Source organism: Rattus norvegicus, chromosome 8, assembly GCF_021556685.1.
Source record: "Rattus norvegicus strain SHRSP/BbbUtx chromosome 8, alternate assembly SHRSP_T2T, whole genome shotgun sequence".
Classification (NCBI taxonomy): Eukaryota; Metazoa; Chordata; class Mammalia; order Rodentia; family Muridae; genus Rattus; species Rattus norvegicus.
This window is the reverse complement of record NC_141541.1, coordinates 36,940,049-36,965,244: the sequence shown is the minus strand read 5'-3', so window position 1 is coordinate 36,965,244 and position 25,196 is coordinate 36,940,049. Positions and strand designations below refer to the sequence as shown.

General features: G+C 41.1%; 1 protein-coding gene across 10 annotated transcripts in view; it reads right to left on the bottom strand.

Moving 5' to 3' along the window:
- The window catches only part of Arhgap32 (Rho GTPase activating protein 32), a 257,921-nt gene that overhangs the window by 11,473 nt on the left and 221,252 nt on the right, over positions 1-25,196 (bottom strand). For all 10 annotated transcript variants that reach the window (XM_087561825.1, XM_087561827.1, NM_001427098.1 and 7 more), the window contains 8 exon segments: positions 12,150-12,299; positions 6,022-6,124; positions 5,163-5,307; positions 4,699-4,781; positions 4,212-4,319; positions 3,792-3,937; positions 2,842-3,037; positions 1,246-1,391 (listed from right to left, as the gene is read on the bottom strand). In XM_087561825.1, the coding sequence (XP_087417951.1) occupies positions 1,246-1,391; positions 2,842-3,037; positions 3,792-3,937; positions 4,212-4,319; positions 4,699-4,781; positions 5,163-5,307; positions 6,022-6,124; positions 12,150-12,299 (1,077 nt within the window).

Here is a 25,196-nt window from a genome sequence, read left to right as displayed (position 1 = left end):
TCTGCGACCTTCCTAACTGTCTCTTCCTGCTTTCCTCTCTTAACAACAATTTCTCATAAAGTCCTTTAAGAAACCTCTTTTCTCCAACCTGCCCCTCTTCCTGCCCTGCTGCCATTTCCTAAAACAGGACTTTCAGTCACCTTAGACATCAGGTGAACCAAACCTTCTTCAACTCCCAAGCTGAAAGTTCTCTTTCCTGGGGCTGGAGAGCTTGGTGAGTGGTTAAGAGCACCGATGCTCTTCAGAGGTCCTGGATTTGATTCCCAGCACCCAGATGGCCGGCAGCTCACAGCCACTGTAACTTCAGTTCCAGGGAATCCACAGCTCTCTTCTGGCCTCCATGAGCACCAGGCACATGGAGTGCACACACACAAATATACGCAAGACATCCATACGCATACAATATTAATTTTTAGAAATACAGTTAGTAGTCCTGATTATTACCCTACTCCCATACGAACTGACAATGCTAGCCATAGATGCTAGACACAGAATTCTACTTCGGCTGTAACTACATACTTGAAGTCATTTTCTCATACAGATGGCTCTCTGGTTAGACTCTGAAGGCAGGGCACTACCGTAATTTTCTTTCTGCAGAGCCAACAAATCAAAATATCTAACGTGTGGGTAATACATGATTGCAAACAGAATGATGGGGATGAGCTGAACATGACTTCTAAGGGTACCTAAGAGAAAAGCGCCACTAGTTTTTCTAGATTAAGAAAATGTTTGTATCAAAGCACAAGTTTTAAAAATTACTTTAAAAGGTAATTTGCTCAACGGTAATGATCTGTCTGATAGAACACAGTACTCCATCAGTAAGTCATGCAGGAGAATGTCGCTGGTGAAAGAGTTATAAACTTGAAAAGTACGCTGAAATACAGACTTGTCAGTTTTAAGTGTGTAAAACTAAAGATCAAAACAAGTACGTAACCAGTGGTATTTGCTTATTACCAGCACTGTACAAATTACGTTACACAAGCGATGACACAAATGCACTGTGTGTGTGTGTGTGTGTGTGTGTGTGTGTGTGACATCTATACAGTTTTCCTCAGCTCTGAGTTCTTCTCTATGTAACTGATACTATCTTTAGGGAGCTGGGGGCAATCACACATGCAGACAACCCACCTGGGCCACACAACTACGCACGTTTTACAGCGAGCTGTGTCAGGATCACACAGGACAGTGGAGGGTGTCGAACCCCCAGGCAGTCTGCTACCCAGGACAGGGTGGCTCGGCGCTCACCTTTCAGAGCCATGGCTTTCATCTCCGAGGGCTCGCTCTCGTTTCGCTGCAATTTGCGTTTGGAGACAGAAGAGGACTTCCCCAGATTGAAAAAGGAACGCCAGCTGCCAACCGGAGATTTTTTCATCTTATTCTGAGGCCTCTTCCTATGAAAGCAAAAGGCCGTTTATCAGTACTAATATAGCCAAGGCTCTGTCTTTTCCTACAGAACGGGAAATGAACAAACTGTAGAAAGGAAGGAACAGGCTTGAGAGGCACAGGGGGTCGGCAGGCAAACCTCCTCCTTCCATGCCGTGCACGGTGCAGTGCGGTTCTGCAAGGCGCGGAAGCTAATGTGCGAGCAACGTGAGCTGCAGCTTCAAGGCCACATGCTCCTCAGGCTGAGAAAAGGGTGCAGAGAAGATGTTGATAATGAGCCTCCATAGACAAGACAGAACGGAAAAACTGAGGCGAGGGGAGGGTAAGGACAGAAGGGAGGCTAAGAATCAGCATGTGCGCTAACATAGTTAGAATGTCCTTTAAAATCAGATGACCGCATGGGAGGCTGATGAAATGAAGACCTGAGAAGTTCAACTAATTTCCTTAGTAACTGTGAAAGTAAGGAAATGAGGATTCCACAGAACCCAAGCCTGCCTACATCTTAACGTCTACTTTTTGAATCTCTACTTAAAGCCATCTGTTTTTAGTAAAATGGGGGCTAAAATACGAAAGCAAGGAGCTGAGGATCAACTCGGAAATGGAAAGGAAAAACATGTACTAACTTCCGGCTTTCTAGCCACAGAAAGAAAAAGAAGATAGAGGAACACCCAAAAGTGAAAAAAGGAAACTCCTGAGGTTTTATTAGTGTAATAACATCTAGGAAAACAAGACCCTTGCGTTCATGAGCACAACCAGAGGGCAGCAGAAACAGCTAAACTAACTTGTCTTCCTACAGACCTAGTAAGGGAGTCACACCCTGAATTTCCTCAGAGAAGCAGTGAGGGTAGGAGCTGGAAGGGACACCGGCAGGACACACTGCAGCGTTCTTCATATTGCTTAAGTCCCTGAAACCCAGTGACAACCAAACACTGTACAGTGAGACAGAAGCCTCGTGCAAGTGTGTGTGGGTCACACTCATGGCTTCTCTGGGATGCATGACAACTTCTGCACTCATCGGAACTACACAGGAGGCTCCAGCTCCTGACCAGGGCCTGGGCTGGGGTGGGAGGGTCTGCATGTCTCACAGTCACCGGTGATTCTGTTGCTGGTCAGGAACCAGTGTCAGAAGTCACTAAGCATTCACTACTTTCTGAATAAGCTATTTCAGCACCAGTTATTTCTAAATCACATTTCTCAAAGAGAAAAGCCAGCCCCATGCAATGAATGTGTATCATTTATATTAGCAATCGTCCTTGTACAACTTACCTTCTAAAATTACACTGTTACAAAGTTTTGCGAGAATAATTTTTGTTGGTCCTTAAAAGGGTTCCATGTCTATACTCGATTAAGCATTTTTTCTACGACTGCCCCAATTTTAATAAAATAGTAAATTTTAATGCAATCCACTATTTATAGGCATGAAAGCGTATTTTAAAAACGGGACTTAGTGTATGTTACCTTTCAAGTGGGAACTCAATGATGGTGTGAAACTTCCCTTGAAGTGCAGCAGGCCCTTCTCCTACTTCGATGTACTTATTTTCGGTCACAATAGGAGAATTGACCTGAGCCTGCGTTCTTGCCTGGGCTTCCTCCAATGTCAGCAACTTGGTAGATGGAGAAGAGACCAGCAGGGACTTGGGCCTTGTCAGAGAAGCTTCAGAAGGAAAAGGAATGATGTCAGGGTTGCATGTGTTGAGTCTGTCCATCCACCTTTACTTTCTAGTTAGTGATGGTGTTTCAACTTTTCTTCACGGCTTTTCAATAATAATCACGGTGGTATATATTTAATGAGAGACAGAAAGTGACATCCCGGAGCACAATGGAATTCTGTAATAATCTAATTTAGCTTCTTAAACGGCACCAGATAAAGGCGATCACTCAGACATTTTTAGTTTTAGAAGGACGTTTTTCTCCTTCCACTCTATCTCATAGCTTTAGATATACTAATAATGGAGGCAAGATTTTTTTTAATTTTTAAAATCCTTTTTATGATTTTTTTGTGCATGGGTTTCTGCCTGTGTCTGTGCTGTTCTTGTATGCATTCCCATGGAAGCAGGAAGGAGGTGTTGCTTCTCCTAGAATTGGAGTTGCGGACGGTTGTAAGCCATCACGTGGATACAGGAACTAGAACTTGAGCACTCTGGAAGAGAAGCTCTTCTGCAAAGCATCTCTCCAGCCCTAAGGCACGATATCGTTAATGTGTAATAAACTTATACCAAAGCAGTCTGATACGTGGTAGTCACTGTACAGACACACAGAGTCACTGTCAGTTGATTGAGATTGTAACAGACTTGACCTAGGTGTCTCCCATCCCTGTCACATAGTATCAGGTAAAACAATAATTACAAAGTTCTCCATTCCTTTAGGAACCTCTTCCTGGTGACAAGGAAAAGTCATCTGAGCCATACCTGCCCCTTCCTGCATGACAGCGCTGATTTTGCCACTGAAGAGCACGTCCACATGATTGAGGATGAATTCAACAACCACGGACTGAATTCTCACTTCCATGAAGGCCGCTGTCCCACTGAAGCAAGCCGACTCTATCTGCTTGGATCTGTTGGGTGGGAACAGTACCATCAGAAGTGTGAAAGGCGACCTCCTAACGCACAATTCTTTAGCACAGAAGTTACAAAGACACCCACAGAAGAAATGGGACTTTTCCAGCCCCTTAGCATCTGCCTAGGTAGCTGCTTTAGGAAGATGTTAGTACAATAATAGTTTGTTTTACTTTTTAAATTTTTTTTGTTGATAAACAATGATGCAAGGCGTTCTTTTTAATTCAAGAAAATGCATTTTTTTTTAAAGTTCATAAATCAAATACAAATTACCTCAGCAGGTTTGGTGCCCACACGATGGCAAGGTTTTTTGCATGCATATTTGTGATGGAGCAATAGTCTGCTAGAAGAGACAGGTGTCTCATCAGGAACTCCAGGGTTCTGGAAAGTAAATAAAACGTGCTAACTGAGACAGACACGATACAGCAGTGTGGGGCTCACTGACTTTCTTGCACGTTCCTGACTTTCTGACAGCAAAATAGATACTCTGTCTCAGTCTCTCTGTCTCTCTCTCACACACACACATACACACACACACACACACACACACACACACACACACACACACACACACACACACACGCAATTTATCAGTCATCTAAACATTTCTGGAACCCTAACTACACAGAGACTAAAACCAATAAAAGATAGTGACCAAAACACAGTACTATGCATTCTATTATTAGAAACGATCACATATGAGCCACGACGATCCAGCTGCCTCTGGCAGCTACTATCCAATTGCTAAGTCCTGACTTACCTGTAGTGTGGTGGGGGGAGTTGCTGGATGACGTCATGGATTTTTATCAACCGTTCTTCATCTGTTGCTGCAGAGACAGCATCCTGTAACAGACACAACCCGCCACAGCAGTAAGCTCTACTAGTCAAGCAGGAATTCCTGACAGGCAATCTCACTCAGGCAAAGTATAGCATGGAGAAGGCACGTGGTTCCCACACACCATGGCGCTCACTCGCCACTGTTAAAAAGCATGTTGGTATTCAATGCCATCCATGCCGAGTTAGCGGCCCAAAGCCAGAAATAAAAGAACAACAATTTGAAAACTTCAAAGACCCAGATCGCTTAACTGCTGCTGTCGGTTCAGGAAATCTTTTGTCAGCACGGAACTCATTCTCACATGAAATTAAACCAAAGCACATCATGAATACAAACACAGCAAAACTCCACAGAGGCCCCGAGAGGATCCATCCCACCCCGGTACTCACAGAGAACTTCTCGTACAGCTGGTAGGTGAGCAGAGGGTTCGGGAGTTCTCGGAAGTACAGCTTACAGAGGGAGCCCACAGAATGGATGTCTTGAACATAGGGTTCCTTCGTCAGGTCGGGGACTTGCTCAGAATCAAATTCATGACTAGCCGAGACAGAACGAGAGACAATGACTTCAGTGAAGAGAAGGAAATATGCACCACAGAACAGAAAGCAAAATGCCCCCCTCGCTTCAGAGCTGCCGTTTCCTTCGAATTATTACATATAACAGTGCAATGTTACCTTGTTATATGTTAGTAACATATAATTAACATATATGTAATTAATATTTGGACTTTAACAAGTGAAAGGCTATCTTTTGTCAGATATCCATGTGGAATTAAGGACAGGACTTCAATATTAAAACAGGAAACTCTCTAGCCCTGAAGGTTTGCTACCTTCACTTCAGTGACTTTCTATTTTCTTCAAATTGTTATATTTCATAGATTACTTTTTCACTTCCGCACACTTGCCAACGCACGTGCATGCGGATCAGAACAAAATTTGGGAGTGTGCTCTCTCCTCCCACTGTGTGGGCTCCAGGTTGGAACTCAGGTCACAGGGCTTGGCTGAGCCATCTCCCTGGCCGTCTTCCAACATTTCAAAGAGGTAAAATACTACTGAAGTACTGAGGAAGCCAGCAAGGGGACTCTACAGACAATGGATTGTCATTTGTGGGGAGAATGACATGGCTATTCTTTCCTAGTTTTATCACAGCCATGTTACTGATAACCATGGTTATCATAGTTGCTGGATTTGAAATAAGTTTAATGTGCTACGTTGAATAAGAATAGAAAAGAAAAGTGCTATAGCGTTTTACCGAAGTCTCTGGATATTGGAGGCAACGCCAGAGAGACGATATATCCCATCCACGATGCCATACCTCTCGATGAACGCTGTGCAGCTTTGGAGAACCTGGGGCACTAAAGAGAGTTTTAAAGACAGATGCGTGTTGCTATTCAGTGTAATTGAAGTGATGCTAAAAACATCTTAGTGTTTACAAGCAAAATTAAATTCACAAATCAATCTGCTATTTAAAAAAAAAAAAAGAGGATCTGTTTATCTAACTTGTATCGACACCTGGCAGCTTCTAGCCTGCTCTGTATATACACCATTTACACCCTCTTCGACCACAGACTCATTTCGATCATGTGTTTAACCCCATACTACCACAAACCAAAATAAACAAGCTGCAGCTCACTCAGTGTTATCCACAGCAAGTGATTTTACAAAGTGCTTGTCCCAACAACGTAATTACAAGTGCTGTAACACTTTCCTCCTAACCAAGTTTCCTTGACCTCTCGGTCAATGCAAAGGAATAGCTATTTCAGGCATGTGGGCTATAATAAAAGTTTGAAACTATGTGATGAACTCCGTAACCATTTAAATCTTACAGTGGCCAAGGCTTAGCAGTCTTCATTTTGTACTGCAGATTGAACAGCACACGGGCTTTTTAACTGGCTCTTTGTCAGTGTCAGTTAAAATCCCTGACAAGCAATGCTTGGGAAGGCGTTACTTGGTCTGTAAAGAGATACTATACTAGGGGAGAAACACCCAGAAATGAAGCAGGTTAGATCGCTAGTGAGACAGGCCTAGTTACTGAATTCAACTCACAGCATGTGTTACCACATCATTTCTTACTGTAATGGTTAGAAACCTTGCTTATCCTGCCTTTGGCTGGAGTTAAGCAGTCCACCCTTCACATTCTATCAGATATCATAGTTTACACTTAAAACCTGAAGGTCTTTGTGATTAGAAATCAAAAGGCAGTGGTAAATAGCACTGAGTACACTGTACATCAAAGACTAGTCCTCGCAGTGTAGACATTTCACTGAGTACACTGCATATCAAAGACTAGTCCTCGCAGTGTAGACATTTCAAAACTTAACTTCTTACTTGCCTGTTAGATTTTTTTGCTTCCTTCCTTCTTTCTTTCTTTCCCTCCTTCCCTCCCTCCCTCCTTCCTCTGTGTGTTCTCCCACATGCGCACGCACAGCACACCATATGGTGTATGTAGAGGTCACAGGGAAGCTTGAGAGGGAATTGGTTCTTTCTTTCCACTATGTGGATTCTGGATCATACCCAGGTCATCAGGCCTTATGGCAAGTGTCTTTACTTGGTAAGCCATCTCAGAAGCCTAACACATACACTCATTTAATTCTCAAAGAAACCCGATGGGCAGTCCTAGTATTACCCCCATTTTATAGCGAAGAGACCACATCTTCAGACGGCAGGTTCATGCAGAGGCACGGAGGGACAGTAATGGGAAATAGATTCTAATGCAAGAAGTCCAGGTGCAGAGTCGACGTTTTAAATCGGTGCCAGGAGTGTATAAGGCCCTTTAACATTTATACTCACTACTTCTTCCTGTTCTGCAATCTAGAGCAAATGAAACCTCGCCCTTTAATACGACGTCCATTCTACAACTCTCTCCCTAACCAGCCTCACCGTGTAGCACTCTATGCTTTATCCCCAAGAACTACATAGAATTTGCATCTAAGGGTCCACACTTGTGCTTCTCACACTGGGCAGGAGAAGACAGGGACCTGGGCCTTAAGAGCTGGCCAGTTTCCGTGCGAGACCTTAAAGTCATTTGTAGCCATGACTGTAAACTTCTGGTGTCTTGCCTTTGTCCTCCAAGGACTGGGACTGCAGGTGTGCAGCACCTTGATTTCCAACGTACTGGAGATGAAACCTAGGCCTGCTGGGTGGGCACCCTACCAGCTGGGTTCCATCTCCTACACCTCTGTATCTCCTACTCTACACTGCCAGCCCTGACAGCTTTGTTCTATATGAAATGTAATTCTATGCATTTCCTACAAAGTCCTCACTATTTTTTAATTAAAAATTTCATTTCAAACTTTTGAGGAAATCCTATTTTAAATACGTAAAGAAATAAGACAAGCTTTCAGGAAAAACAACGAAACCCAAAAGTCTTAGATACCTGAAAATTCCACCTGGCCAGATTTTACAATCGGAGAACTTATCAACAGTGTGGTAAAACCTTTTATTTGTCAAAACGAAATGCTATCTTGGCAGCTGTCTTCTCTAATGAGGTAGAAAGGGAGGGAGAGAGGGAGAGAAGGAAAGACAACACTTGTAAGATTAGAGTGAAACTTGCTCAACTGCTGCTGGAAGCTCAGACATGATGGAACAGTGGTGGAGTCTCTTGCTAATCGTTAATGATTAATCATTATGAATTATTAATTATTAATGATTGCACCAGAGCAAGGCTGGAAGATGGTAAGAGACATAAAAACAAGAAAATACCTTGACTCTACAGTTAAGGATGTAGAAATAAATGAGAAATCAGTATAATAGTTGCACTGAAAATTGTGTTAGCAGATTTTAAACTGCCAGCCTTATAAATACCTGTAAGTTTTAGTGAGCTCACATTTTGTGAGACTGGGAGGGCTTACGCTCTGTCAAACCCTGGCACTAGGGACAACAGAGTGAAACATTAACAGAAGACAGGTTTGTCAGGCTCCTGGGTGGTTTCTTACACCACCGCGTAAGAGAAGCAGGTCAGCTTTGTCACTCACTCCAACAGGGAGGTGCTGAACCAGGAGAAAGTGTAACAGGATTGCCTCTGTGAGTCTGATCACTCACTGGAGCACAATGCAGACAGTGAGTCACTTAGCAATATATTGTTGTAATACGGGCCTCTCTCTCAGAAAAAAGTGCCAGAAATGCACATATTTAGGCCAAAGACCCTACAGCCACGTTCTGTTTAAAGACAGGGAGATATGCTCCGATATATTTAGATTTGACTGTACCAACATTAGAATGTGTAATACATGCCTTACAATGTGGCCACCCTGTGTCTGGGTTGTAGTCTTGCCCGCTGCTCCGAGGGCATAAACCTGAGCAGTACGGTACCATTCTGAATACTGTGGTTAATCACACCCAGACAGGTAAATATCTGTATCTGTAAACACATCTGTATCTATGCACAGCAAGTGTAGAGAAAAGTACATGTGTTATGAGCAGGGCCCTCAGGACCGGAAGCTGTACTGAGGGAGTGAGTCAGCCTGGGCTCAGGACAGTGCTGGGCACCTCTGTGTCTGGAGAATTGTTGCACCGGCTGCACTAAACTCATAAAAACATTTTCTTAGTAAATTAATCTTAGCTACTATATTATTTTTGTTTTATAAGTTTCTATTTTGACTCTTGCGGTCACAGCTAAAACTACAATGTACTATCATTCTCTTCAAACTCTCAAAGTTTTTTGTCTACTTTTTTGATTACTTTATATTTTAAACTGTCTTTTCGGAAATAAAGACATAAGCACGTTAGCCCGGTTTAACTCTGGGTCGGGATCTCCAGTATCACAGCCCCCACTCCCCATCCTGCCCCTCTGGAAGTGGATGGTGCTCCATCAAGAACATCCTCTGACTGAGCGTTGCCCTCACCCACACCTCAGGTTAAGGCGTTTGCCAGCTCCACGTCAGCCATGCTGACTTTTACAACTTCCCCACCCTTGGTAAACCTTCTGAAGCAGAAGGACTTCTCACATTCTCCTTTTGTACACCATTTCTAACATGCTTTGGTGAGATCCAAGCAAGGCTCTGGTAGCTGAGGTCTTCAACAACAAAACGCTACCAGTATGAGCACGTGTCAGCAATCATACTCCAGTCATCTCCCCAGCCCCAGGCTGTCAGTGTCTGTTAGTCTCCTTGTCCCTAATAATGCAGAGCTCCCTATTTAAAGTTTATTTATTCTCTCGGAATTTCTTTCTTTCCTGTCCCTATAGTTTACTTTGATCATACTCTCCTCACTTTCCTTCTCCTGTTAAATCCCTTCTCTGCAACCATTCTACTCGTGTGTGTGTGTGTGTGTGTGTGTGTGTGTGTGTGTGCGCGCAAGCGCGCGCGCGCGCGCGTGTGTGGTCCGCTGCACTTAATCAGGGTTGTCTACATGAGCATGAATGGGAGTTGTACCAGTGTATATACCACTAAGTGGCAGGAACCCTCTCTCTGAGAAAATGCCTATGGTTCCCCAGGGAGGGATGGGCCTTAAAGAATAATTGCTAATATTGCTAATGCAATCTTTCATAGACAGACGCTGCTGTTGTGAATTCATGGGTGTAACAGCCAGCATGGACGGTTTCACAGCCCTCTTTCTGCCTCCTAGCCAGTGATGGCCCTGGGCCTTGGAGGTGGTTATGCAGATGTGTATTTAGAGTTGAGCGTCCCACAGTTCTCAGCGCTTGGACCAGTTCTGAATCTCTTTGGAGGCAGAAGCCTCGCAGCTCACATCACTTCATTCTCCTCTGCACCACCAGAGCTGACAGAATGTATGCCCGGCAGAGGGAACGACCATCACGAATGCCTTCTACCTGCAGCTCTTAAAAACTGTTAATACTGTTTCCAGACCAAACAACGCAGTCTCTTCCTGACAACATTAATGGCGGCTTTTGTACACTGGGAGGCCATAATGAAAAACACAAAGTGAGATTAGATCAAATGAAGGAGAAAATAATCTGGCGGAGAGACAGGAAATACAAGGTGCACGTGAGCTTTTGCCATCCCAGTAACTTTCAAATAGAAGTAACGTACTCTACAATAACCAAAAAGTGTAGAAATGCCATCATAATGGATCATTTTCTGTGATGAAAATATGCTTATACAGTACAGCTAGTATATAATGGAGTAATATTATTATTCATTAAAGTCAGTTGTCAGAAATTATGTTCATGGCCAAGCCTGCTAGGTTACACCTGCAATCCTGGTGTGCAGGAACAAAGGCAGGAGGATCTTCGAGGCCATGCTGGACTAGATAGGAAGCTGTAGGCCAGCCGGGGCTCATGGGGAGACTGTCTCAAATCTGGTGGATACTGGATCTATCATTGTGATGCTATAGACTATACTTTTGTACAGCCATCAGCACCAACATTATCATTCATAAATAAATAAATAAATAAATAAATAAATAAATAAATAAATACAGACAGACAGACAGACAGACAGACAGACAGAAGTGCTGGCAGAGACTTCCGTTTGGGAGACAGTGATCCTGGAGACTAAACTCAGGGCCCGAGACCTGCAGTCTGTGCTAACTCTTCTGAAGCTGACGATCTCACTAGGTGACAGGAAACTTTCAGCTGCAATGCAATCGTACTGGACTACTGTCATATACACAGTCCATCACAGCCCAATACAGCATTGTTCGGCACACGACCACAGTGCGTGCTGTTGTTAATTTAGTTAGTCTACAGGAAAACAGAGTAAATGTAAGGAAAATCAATTATGCACAATACACAGATACATCTGATCTCCTCTCAGGTTGTACATAAAATATCAGAATTTTTCTCCTCTGTGATTGTTTCAGCTGCTTTAGAATTGAAAAATGTACATTTAATTCTTTTAGACTTTAAGATAGTCTGTATGTATAAAATATATATTCATGGTATGACTGTAGATATATACTGTGTACATAATATAAAGTCTCAAATCTTAAAAAGGTTCGACACACTTAGCAAATGAGACAGAATTAATCTAGACACTAAAGAACACATTTCTGAAATTTCAGTCAACAAGACTTTGAACTCCTTTCCTTCCCCTAACCATTCGTCCAACCACCAGATTCCGGATTCTGAATTTAAGGAGAAAGGGATGTAAAGTTCAGTTATAAAGTCTAGGCAGTTGGTTTCAGTATTGTACAGTCTCACCTGTCACCCTCCCCCTAGAGAACTAGAAATGGATGTTTTAGGACATGAACAGGGACGGTGTAAGGAAACCCAGAGCGACCGCGTCCTACAGACGGACGTGCCGGCTCTTCCTGCGAGTCTGCAGCACCGCTGGCAGGACACACCCTGAGACTCTGCTCCACCCAGAACCGAGCTGAGTCAACCACAGCACACACCATTTACCACATGCGCCTGGTGGAAGAAAACCCGTACAAACCTGCAAGGATCCACTACCATAAGCTCAGAGAGTTTATGTTTACCTTCAAACCCAGAGTTCAGAAGGTGCTCCCCCAGGTCACAACCAAACACTCTCTCTTTCAAGATGCCCCGCTGCTTTAGCTTCTGCTTTGTTGGGCGAGACTTCATGAATGTTCGCAAGAAGGTAATGAGTTTGCCGTGCTTTTTAGACACTAGAAGACAGAAATAAACAAACCGATTAGTGGTGGCAAGGGTTATATTCCAGTTAGCACAAAAAGAAACCAACCTGGACAGTCAGGCTTCAAGATGACCTACTATAAACGTACGTTGTAACTGCGGGCAGCGAGATTTATAGACGTTGGTGCACTTTGTTCTTCCTGGCCTGGGCTATTTAATGAGATTGGGAGCAGCCCAATCTTCAAATCAAGCCGGCCTGGAGGGGCCAGCTGTCATCTCAGAGCACACGAGAAGGAACAGAGTTTGGATCCAGTGAACTGCTTTGAAGATCTTTACAGTGAGAAAGGCCTGCAGGAGTGGTAGAGAGCAGGCTGTACCACCAGGCTATCCTCGGCCTTAATTCTGTACACTGAGATGGGTCTCACCAAAGCATGGTCAGCTTTGAACTTGTTCCGTAGCCTAGATGGGCCTTGAACTTACGTACGATCTTCTTGCCATAATTTTCCAACTAGCTGAGATAGATAGGCCTGCACTAACAGGCATGACTAAATATTTTTTATTAGTGAGAAATTTTCACACCGTTTCTAATTCGCGGGGTACAATGGAGAAACCACTTTGCTTCCTCTTTTACCAAGAGGAGTGCTCTATGATGGCATAAAGAATTGCCTAAGTTCATCAACTTAAATTCTTTGAAGACCAAGGCAAGCGATAAGGAAACTAATATTTGGAGAAAATATTTCCATCTATTAATACATCAGAAAGTCAACAGTGAATGAACTGAAAACAAGAAAATCCCTAGAATAGTGAGTGGTGTTTGCTAAGAAATGCAGCCTGCAGGGAGAGTTACTCAACACACTGCAAATACCAGAGGCTCAGAGGTCAGCTGCAGACTGAAGAATCTTTCCCAAGGCCTTTCCCCTACTCTGTATACACGATTACTCAAGCCTGATTCTTGTTACTACAGATTATTCAGCAAATCCCGGTCTTTTATATTCTGAACAGATGAGGACTACGGAGGAACTCTGTGTACCTAGGGCCACTCAGAGCCCAAATGAAACACTCTAGAGCAGGTCCATTGGTCCATCTCACGGGAAGCACTGTTTGCATCTTTCCCACAGACTACAAATATCCTGGCTGAGCTTTCATGAGACTTGAGTCTTCCTTTGCTTTGCCCAGGAAAAGTTCTGGGCAATCTGCAGCAAGTCTAAATTCTATACTGCAAAGGTTCAGTGGAAGAATCTGCATCACTAAGTGTTTAAAATCTACTTAGAAGCCAGTCATGACATACACACCTTTAATTCTAGCACTCAGGAGGCAAAGGCAGGTGGACTTATGTCTCTGAGGCCACCCTGCTCTGTATGGTGAGTTCTAGACCAGCCAGTGTCACACAGTGAGCCTTGACTCAAAACAAGTTATTTTTTTACCTAGAACCATCGGTATAACCTTGGTGCTCCCTTTAATGTGTCTAAGCCTGCAGAAATTACAAACCTTCTTATCTCAAGTTCTTTGCTGGAAAATTAAATGGCATGCTCTTAATTTCACCAATACGTGGTAAGACGTTTACAGTATATTTGGTTAACCTCAGAGTCTGTGACATAAGCTGCAATAATAAATAAGCTAGCGTGAGTTTATTTTCCCCAGCTGCTCTTAACTTGACTAATGAATTTATAGTTGCTACTGTGTTTACATGTCATGCATGGATGTATTTATAGTTACTACTGTGTTTACATGTCATGCATGGATGTATTTATAGTTACTACTGTGTTTACATGTCATGCATGGATGTATTTATAGTTACTACTGTGTTTACATGTCATGCATGGATGTATTTATAGTTACTACTGTGTTTACATGTCATGCATGGATGTATTTATAGTTGCTACTGTGTTTACATGTCATGCATGGATGTACTTATAGTTGCTACTGTGTTTACATGTCATGCATGGATGTATTTATAGTTACTACTGTGTTTACATGTCATCCATGGAAGATAGAGGACCACTTGTGGGGTCAGTTCCCTCCTTCTTAAGGCAGGCTCTCTCTTATTATTTTTGCCATATTTTGTATTCAGGATAGTCCATGAGATTCCAGATGATTCTCTAGTCACTGTCTATGTATTCCAGGTTCCAGACATGCACCACAACACCCGGCTTTTAAAAAAAAGCAAAAACAAAAACACTATTTATGTAAATTAGGGTTGACAAGCTTGTGAGGCAAGTTCTTTTACCACTGAGCCATGAGGTTAGCTCCGATATTAGATGAGGATACTGAGGAACAAGAGGAAAACTCAACATGCTGGGATTAAATAATTAGAATTCAAAACCGAGCCATCTGATAATACTCATGCTCTGAGCACCTGTATGGTACTACCTTAGCAAAGACGGCAGAGGTAGGCCACGTGAGGCCTCGTTACCAGACAGGCATGGGAAACGGTAAGGTTCAATGAGCTCAAACCCCAGGAATTTTCCTGGCCTACCCCCCACAAAAGGCATTTAATCCTGGGTTCACCCTGAGTAAGGTGTATAACCACATCTATCAGCAAATAAATTTTGGACAAGCAAGGATCTTCTCTTCATCAAGGATTGCCTTAGGGGAGGCCTTCGCCTTAAAGAGCCATGCCTAAATCTCCCTCCCAGAGAAGGCCTCCTCTCTTCCAGCCCCAACATACTCTGCAGGCACTCACTCTGAATCAGACCAAGTTCTGCCCCCAACCCAGGCCCTGCCTTCCCCCTTCCTGCCTGGCACAGGGACGCCCTGACCGGAAGTGTGGACCCAGGAGCCCCGTTCCTGACTCCCAGCAATATGCTGGCAGTGCCTGGGTACAGAGGGGACTGGGAACCACAACATCTCTGTTTTCCCTCCCAGACTGTGGACCAGCCATTGTGGACTTTGCCTGTGCCCCAGGTACCCCAGAGAAGTAGCAGGGTGCAGTCAGCAAACAAAGAGATGCTGGATTCTTTTTTTTTTTTTAAATGGCTAAAAAGGAAATAGGTAGGATAAAGTAAGAGTGCAAAGTAACTCCATCAGACAGGAGGGTCAGGGAGATCTACCCTCAAGGAATATCTATCAAACGGAGACGGAAGCTGTGAGAGCTAGTGGGGTACAGGTATGTAATGTGGTTACAAATGACAGACCATAACAGAGAGTAGGGGCTTTATGCCGTGGGAACTCACTGACTAACTCAGCCGATTTAAAACAGGTTATGATGTTAAAACACAAACAAACAAACAAACAAACAAACAAACAAAAAATCACCCAGTGTGTATACGACAAAGCCAAAAGTGGGCCAGTAAGGACTTGGGCAAATAAATTAGTTTATACTTGCATGGAGCTTTGGTTTTTCCTTTTCTCTTGTTTTTTCTTTTTTGTTTGTTTGTTTGTTTGTTTGTTTGTTTGTATACAGGGTATCTATCACTAGGCAGCCCTGGCTGGCCTGAAACTGGATGTGTAGACTATGCTAACCTTGGACTCAGAAATTCACCTGCCTCTGCCTCCCAAGTGCTGGAAAGTATGCACCTCAATGCCCAGCCTATTTTTTATTTTTTAAAAGATTATCTACTGATAACTGTTTAAGCTACTAGATATATTGAGTTTGAAAAGACATATCGGTTTGTCATAAAAACAATGAGTAATGTATCTATCTTTCCAAACACTTAAACTCACACACATATGCATGAAAAATGTATATAGCTAGTCCTTTGTAAGACTTATTTTATTGTGCATATTTGTACATGTTGAACTAAGCTCAATAGTAGAAAAGGGCAAATCACTCTTTCTTTCTTCTTAGAAACATCATACCTAGAGTCATTGATGGGAATTAATTACACACTGAATACCACAACTACTTAATGCAGATAGGATGAATTTACACTTGTGGTCCTTTAACAAAACTCTCAGTTACAATAAACCCCATCGTTCAGAGTACAGTCTTTATTCAACTGGCCTTTCAGGGCACTGGGCTGTTTTCACCCTGTTCTTGGGGTGTCGATGTGGCTTTCTTTCCCGGTTAGGATGAAGAATATGCATATTTATTTTTTTCTAAACAGTGATACAAGGCCTAATCGACTAAAGGTGCAATAAAGCACAAAATTAAGACATCAGAAGACGTCAGTAGTGATTCAAGGCCCCATCTTCACTTGAGGGTGTAGAGAAATAGTGTCAGTATATGTACGAGTCCTCCTTGCCACCTCACTGTTGCTATCTTTTCAGAACCATTACTGATATATCACAAAATGACATCCAGTCCTGGGAGTGGGAGTAGGAGGGGGGTGGCAGGTTTCCTTCTTGAGATTCACATCCTGAGACATATAATCACATTGGATTAGAAAGTAGTTAAACTAATAAGAATGTTCAAATTAATTACACTCGAATTCAATGCTCTAGCAACAATTCCAAATTGTTCACTTATGTTAGTATTCTTCACTTCCACTTTCTTCCCATTTTTTTTACATAATTATAATGGTCAAAAGGAACTCACTTTGAATATAAGAAATCTACCCACCCCTCCCCAATGTTACCAGTTACTCTCTTGAAAGGCAAAGATAAGCTCTCAACTCTATTGAAATATTGCTGCTGAAGAAGGTAAAGTCTGCCTGTAAGTGGTTAAGTGCTGACAAACCCATTCCTAGAGGGGCCCAGCAACAGTAAAGCAATCGAAGGGAGCCTGCAAGGGTCAAGGTCCACAAACAAGCTAGATTACAGACAATAAAACAATAAAATGTGTAAGAAGCATAAAGTGATACCACTAAAACCAATCACATTTTATATCCGAATTTCCTACTCCAGAATTAAAAATGCAACATAGGTCACAATACTAAATTTTTTCATATTATTTGGCCACAATAGATTTTCTTTCTGCAATCTTTTAATAAACCGGGCAAACCTACCAGACCTGTCTTCCTGTAGTTTCAAGCTTTAGCAGTGTGACTTAGTCTTCTTGCCAAGGCAAATCTTTACGATAGCAATTACCAGTTTATAGGGAGATGCTAAAGACAGCCATCTCTGTAGAGCTAGGGGAACCCTGACATGGAGGTGGGACACCGAGGTCTTTAATTACATAGCCAAACCATCTCAGAGCTGACTTGAGTTCTCATACCTCACCTAGAGTCTCTAAAATCAGTTCTCACGTATCTTTCAGACAAACAAAACAAGTCTGGGCTTGGCGTAATTTCTGAGTGTGCAATATAGGAGCTGGCTTGTATCTAGAAAATATCCTCGCCATTAAGTTTATTTGAACATTCATTCTTTGTAACATTTACAACAAATTCAGATAGTTGAGCAGGCAAAACAAAAGGCTGGTGGGGAGATATTTTTGGTACACACACTCTGCAGAGACCGCCCTGATTAACGTGAAGAGGTAATGAACTTATAAATGTAAATAGCTTGTGATGCTTAAAATCCAGAGGTATTTCACACGCTGTGTTCCGGTTCCTACCCATTACTTGCTCTCAAACACAGATCAGATTACATTCTCAGTAGAAACTCAACAGTGGGGAGGAGAAGCATGGGAAACCTCGACAGGATACTTAGGCTGTCTTAGAACAGCCGCTTTATAACAAGGACTGTAAGTCTCGACTGTGTACTTTAAACATCTTCTGTTACATAAATATAAGAAGATTTTGATTCGTTTTTGTAATTTTTAAAGTTTGCTTTTATTAAGTATAGCAATATATATACACGCCATAGTAAGAATTTTATCTAGACCATGACTAAACTGCCTTGGTAGGCTAATATAAAACTGTTTTTCGAAAGAAAACCTAAAAAATAAAACTTTAAGGCCTGCCCTCCGGTGTGATCAACCTACCAGAGTCACGCTATGAAAGCTGACTCTCCCTCTCCCAGCAGCTATCAAGTCCCAACAGTGCCTTGGGCAGGGGTGGGCTCTCACACCTTCCAACTGTGCTCCAAGCGAGCTTGTCTGGCTTAAGTTTGTACAGACCTTGGATATACTGTTAGAAGTGCTGTGAGATCATACGCTGCACTGCCCTGGTGTGTCTAGAAAACACTTCCCTTGAAGTTACCCACCAACTTTGGCCCTTACACATTTTCTGCCTCCTCTTCTATAATCCTCAAGCGTTGTTAGGGAGGAATACATTTGTCCATTTAGGGGGAGTTCTTTAACTAATGCATGTGATGTTTTCAGCAACAGGGTCTTGCCATCAAGTGTTGGAAGGCAGCCAAGAGCACTGGCAATAGCTTGTTATGCTTGGGAGGAGGTAATCCACAGGACCCCTTCAACCAAAAATTCAAAAAGTAACCCTTTCTAGAACTGGGGTCTTTATTCACTACCATGTGGGGTCAAGTTGGACACTGTTCCCACATTGCAGGGAAACTCCATTCAAACTCTTATGGTTGGGCAACATGAATGGTAATCACTGGGGTGAAGAAGAGACAGAAGGAGGGGGTGGGAGGAAGAGCAGACAATTCTTTCTCTTCTTCCTCCTCCCCCCATCTAGTCTTTCCCCTCCTACTCTTCACCCCTGCCCTCCTGCCTCCAAGTTGAGTTGATCGGAGAGGGTGGATATGGGAGGAGTTTAGAGAAAAGAGAGTGGATATAATCAAAATACTCAGTGAGTTAATACATCACTACTTTTTAAATCTTTTATAAGAAAGGCTTGTTTTGTTCCGCTAGTTTTAAGCTCAACTTTGTTTAACGGGCTAATCTTTGCTTAGCTTTTTACTACACCTTCAAAGACCAGCTTCAGAACAAACTAGAAAACATGACCAAAAGAAATGGCTCTGTGGTGTGAAGGAAGGTGTTGGAGTCAGGAGCTAGTGAACTGACAGGAAGCTTTTTTAGAACCAACTGTGGATACTTTGAGAATCTACACCTAACTTTGATTACATTGTATAGGAGAGTTAAACAGTGGTTCTCAGCCTGTGGGTTGCAGCAACACCTTCAGGGGCTGAACAGCCCTTACACAGGGGTCATCTAAGACCTTGAACACAGACATTTAACCTACAATTTATAAGAGTAGCAAAACTGCAGCTATGAAATACCAACAAAAGTAATGTTATGGTTGGGGTCACCACAACCTGAGGAGCTGTATTAAAGGGTCTGAGCATTAGGGAGGTTGAGAATCACTAAATTAAACTGAGCGATATGAATACTCATGTATCCATGACCTAGGTTTTCCAAGCTTAGCACTTTGCCACATTACTTGCTGCACACATTTTTCCCATTTTAAATTAGGAAATAAGAACTATTGACTGCTGGAGTAGTTGGCTTTCCTTAATCCTATTTTCTCTACACAGAAAAGCTTTATCTCAAATTTCATATTTTTCATCTTCACCAGTGTTTGGTACTCAAGCTAGTTGTGCATAAAGTCACAAACAATTCAGATAAGCACGTTGTATGCTCAGAAGTTTAGGAGTGAAATCATGATATCAAACTTTCTATATCATTTTGTATTTTGTGATTTATCCCTGATGCCTACGGTTCAGTATATTAATTACTGTATCAAGCTTCCCTTTTATGTATATGCAACCATTTCTTCTTACAGTATCCTACTATCAGCTAGAATTTTTATTAGTTTTCATTAACATTGCACTAAACTACATAGTAAGAGCTTCCCTGGTACAGTGAGAGGCTTCCTCTGGCACACATGCTCAGAATCATTGTTCTGCAAAGTATGCTGCTGCTGCTGTCCAACCTTACCTAGAGTTTATCAGTGGGGACTCCAGAATGGCAGTCCCCAGCACGTACCACTACTGCACTTCCATACAGGATGCAGATGCCCACTCCTCATTTCTATGGCCTATTCTGTTTCTTTCTTTCATCAATCTCACAAATACCATACTGTACTTGACTTTAACATGCACTCTTGTGACTGCTAGTTTAGTAAGCATTTGGCTTTACTAGTGACTCAGAGTCCTCTTTAGTGAAGTAACTTATTTTTGCTTGATTGCATTTTTTCTTACTGGTAGATATTAATTCTTTTATAACCTGAAAACAAATGTCAGTTGAATATATCACATAAAAATCTTTACCATATCTAAGCTTGTTTCTTATAGGACAAATTAAAGCATGTTTTTAGGTATAACGCCAATACTGTAGGCATTTTTTTTTATCCCAAGTCATAAGCATACTGTACGATTTCCCACAAAAAAAAAAAAAACTCAGCACTTTACATTTTACAGTTCTCATATGTATTATCAATTATTCTATTACCTTGAGCCAAATACTCCTGTGTCTACTCATTTGTAAAGCTATTTCTGTTTTGTAAAAAAGATGCACAGCGACTTCTGGGAGTTCACTTGCCATCAGTATTAATTTTTTCTAATAATTAATAAAGATAAGTCACTTCACTTATTCTTAACTCTTCAAAACTGCCCTGTGTCTGTAGTTCTATACTCTTTTATAGGCATCCTAGAATCATCTTGTCAGAGTGAAAACCTTTGGAAATATCATTGAATCTGCTCCCAATGATAGCTTATTTTGGAGAAAAGTAAACTATTTGAATTATAATGTGAGTCTCCTCAGATTTGAACTAACTTTTTCTCCCTTTACTAAGGGCCCTTCAACTACTTTTCCCTTGAAGGTCTTACATAGTTTCTGTTGGAGCTAGTATCAGAAATGTTACAGTTTTTCATTGCTATTCTAAATGGTATCTTTTTTCTAAACTACATACATCCTCTACCAATCTCATGTAGAAAACTAACATAGTTAGTAATAAGGTTTCTAAAGTTCCAAACCTGCCTCTGTGCTAGCTCTGTGTATAAACTAACACTAATTCTTTGTCTATAAAACATTAACAAAAGTAACTATGTAACAGGATTTTTGTCACAAATGAACAATGTATAAGTCTGAAGTACTTATTGCTGGGCAGAAAACTTAACATACATTATCTCTTATTCAACAACCATGCTGACCCTATAATTTCTTAAAGATTCATTTATTTTCTTATTTATGTATATGTGTGTGTGCCTCTATGTGTTTCAGTTCTTGTGAAGGCCAGATGAGGAACCCAGTTCTCCCTAGAACTGGAGAAGGAAGTGGCTTTGAGCTGACCAATGCAGATGCACAGAAGCAAAGTCAGGTCTCCTTCAAGAGCCGGACTCTTAACTGCTGAGCCAACGCTCTAGCCCAGCTTCTGTTACTGCAATCATTTGACTGTAGTCTCTTCTAGACTGACAGACACATAATCTGGACTTGATGCTTCCATTCCCGTCCTCTCCTTTGTTTCTGTCCAATTTAACCGAATCTCTAAAAAAACAGTTTATCTTAAATACGAGAGAGAGAAAGAAGGGTAAAATAACAGTAAGGCTGTCTGAAAGCCAGGAGTCACACTACCAAGTATCTACCTAAAACAACAACCGACCAAACACACGAACGAAAGAACAAACAAACACAATACCTGCAAGTCTGTTTATAAATACACATAACACAGTTTAAATGAAACTCCCTCATCTGCCAATGTTCCCTCCAAAGGCCAACGACAATAATGATGTAGTTACATTATAATCAGAGAAAGTTAAAGAAATGGTGTTCTTACATGGTTACCTTGCTCCTGGTTTTAATCTGGCTGTTTCCTACATTTCACCATTAAGAATAACTTTGGGACTTTGAGTAGAAACCATGAATGTGAAGAACTTCCCTACTCCTAATTGATAAAGAGTATAAAATAAACGTGTGATCACCTTTACCATTTGATTTGCTATATCTACCGAGATGATTTTTAATTGTCTTGGTTTTTTTTACTTTAAAATTATTGAAGTGGTGAATTAAATTCAAAACCCCTTTGAGAGCTTTGTGTGACTCCATATCCTTTGCAGGTAAAGAGACTACATGAAGGAGACTCAAAATGTTTTTTTAACCACACAACAACAGAGGTTCAGGATTTAACAACTGAAGCTGGAAGCCATAGAAAGTCTTTCTGGGGAATTCGAATAAATATTATAAGTGAACCTTTGTAAGATAACCATTAGGACTGGTGTTTTTGGTTTGTTTGGTTTTTGGGGGGTTTTTTGTTTTGTTTTGTTTTGTTTTGTTTTTTAGCATAAAAAAGGAGACACACAGAAGGATTTTAGAGTGACAGCCTAAACAAGAACTTTTAAATATGAGGTTGCTGATGTATTAAATGACAGTAAAGAAACAAGAAGGATTTTCATATATAGTCTTAAATAGCTTAAGGGATACAGGCAAGAGCTGTGAAAATTAACTCACTTTTTGCATGTATCGATGTATAATCTTAAAGGACCTTTGGAAACCAAAAGTGACCATTTTGAGTAAGATCAGCACTTAATGTGGTGAGGAAATATTGATACAAATGAACTTCCTTCTTCAAATAAATGGACTGGAAAATTATGTGTAAGTCACTTAAATAGTAGCTCTACAAATCTCTAATAGACACTTCTAGATGGTTGGACAAGATTCTAATCTATGACTCAAGTATTAAGGGAACTCAACTAAAACAGCTTCTAGTAACTGAAATATAGAATTTTAAAAATATATTTATTTCTCATACTATTGAAAACATTTCATATCAAGTTCTAAGGATGGATAATGATGTGACAGACTCCTTTCTGTCACTGAGTCCCTTACTTCTTAAACAAGTACGAGTTTGCGAGGGTCTTCGGAGGGGATCTTACCCTATTCCTGCCTGAGTTCCTGAGATAGAATTACAGGGGCAGTTTCACTCTGCAGAGCACAGTAAAGGTGTTCCTTGCAGATCCAACACCAAATTAGGGTTTTACTAAGGAATAACCAAGACATTCTATTCCCACAAGACATTCTATCCCGACTCTACTCCTATGTCTATAAACATTCTGGTCTACCCTTTCTCTGATACTTTGTACAACTATGTCCCTGGTCCTGTAAGACAATATGAAGGAAAAGAAATTCTTAATCAGTTTATAATTATAGAACAACGAACATTCATGGAATGCTTGCCATGGGTCAGGACCTCAGAGATATTATTAATGAGTTTAATTTCAGTTTTTATTAGCATTGCATTCTAAATGAGTTACATAGATCTAACCACTATTACACTCTTAGAAGTTTATATTCAGACAAATATTAACCAGAATGATTACTTTCCCATTATGTTGAGGGTTATGAGAACACTGGCATGAATGCCTTTCCTCTTTTCTACCTATCCAGCAATATATCATTAATATAACCTAGCACCCATATTTCAGGTTTCTTCAGTTTCTTTGGTACTATCCTCTATCTACATAATTGGCACTCAGTTAAAACGCTAGTCTTCCTATTTTTATATTTTAAAATATATTCTTGAGCCGATAACCTAGGATTTTAAAGCTTTTATAGGTTTTTCAATAACAAGAAATTCAGTCTGAAGTCTCTTATCTAAAATGTGTGGTATCATAAATGATTTAGATTTCTGATATTTTCAGATTCAGACATATATGTCTATCTACTTAAATATAAGTTTCGATATATATGTATATTTTTTCATGTATTCATGGAAAAGAAAAGGAGAGGGGAGCAAACCTAAACAAGAAATTCATGTATGTTCCACGTGTGCCTTATATTCAGCCTGTGGACAATTTTATATAATGTTATAGTATGTCCCCATTTTGACTGACTTGTCACAGGAGGTCTGGTATAGAATTTTTGCTGTGGCATCATTTTGATGCACTGTTGTTTTTAGAGTTCTAAAGCACTTCAGACTAGGGACTTCCAACCCATGGTCTGACGAAAGTGAGCCCTTTGTTGGCTAGGCTAGTGAAAAAGTACTGGGCCAAGAATATGAAGATATGTTTTTGGTGATTATTTTTGCTAGATTACAATCAATCGGTGTAAGATCTTAGTTTAATGGTATAATAAAATGTTTCACTAGGCAGCAATAAAAGTAACCTCCAAATATAAAATTCTGTGAAAACACAAATGTCAAACAGCGTATTAAAAAAAAACAAAAACAAAAAAACAAGCCTCAAGTCTATGAGAAATACTTATGTTTTAAATAATTTGTCAGGAACATTATCTAAAACTTAATTAGAAAACTCTGTTTTAAAGGGGAGAGGGCTTCCTAAATCATCTTGAAAAAGGATAGTATAAGATTTAATATTAAAAAGATAGTATTACGGCTGTAGCTGAATGCCTAGTAGTATTGAGTTTAGTTCTTTATAAATTATTTTGTTCCATGATGCTTAAAATCAGAGGGAGGAACCTTTATATAACTAACTTATATAACATACATTACTTTCTAGAACCTAGGCATGAAGTTGATTATGTTGTACATGACAACCTCACTGACTATTTTGGTTTATTTGTTTCCAAGTTTTTAGAAAAGCATAACATGCCATTCATTTGGCGATTTTTGTGCGCCAACTCCGTCTACATTATAAAGATTAACTTTGGGCCTAGGTTTTAGGAAGAAGGCTAGTGAAAACAGAGAATGGTAAGTTTTACCTACAAAATTCTGGGCTTCTGCAGGGTGATATTCAAAAGTCAAAATCCTTAATGTCTTGTGCGGGAACCCCGAGGTTGGCTTCTATTTTTGAAATCAGGAATAAAACAGTTGTTCGGCTTTGGGCCTCATGCCCTTATTCCCCAAACATGAACCCGAAAGCTCTGAGGAAGCCGAGCTTCGGCTTTTAGCAATGCTCTTGATGTTGTCGTGAAACAAGAGAGCACAGAATGGTTTGGGGATCTTTTGGGTTTTTTGTCTATGCATGATTAACAATTCTGGGAGACAGAAAACCCATGATTCTGTAACTGCCTCAGGTGACAGCTCCAAGAGGCTGCCCCGGAGAAAGTATCTGGAGCCTGCACAGTTCTCACAGTGATGTCTGACATTCCAACCTCAGAGGGAGGAAACCAGGTATCCCAGGAATGCCTGTCAGGTCCTGCATGATGGATTTAAAATGGCACGCTGGCAGTAATAACTCCCTGACAGTTATATAATAGGCTTTGGTTTGCTGGTGAGGGAGATGAGGAGCCATTTCACAGCCACTGCTGACCTGAAAGC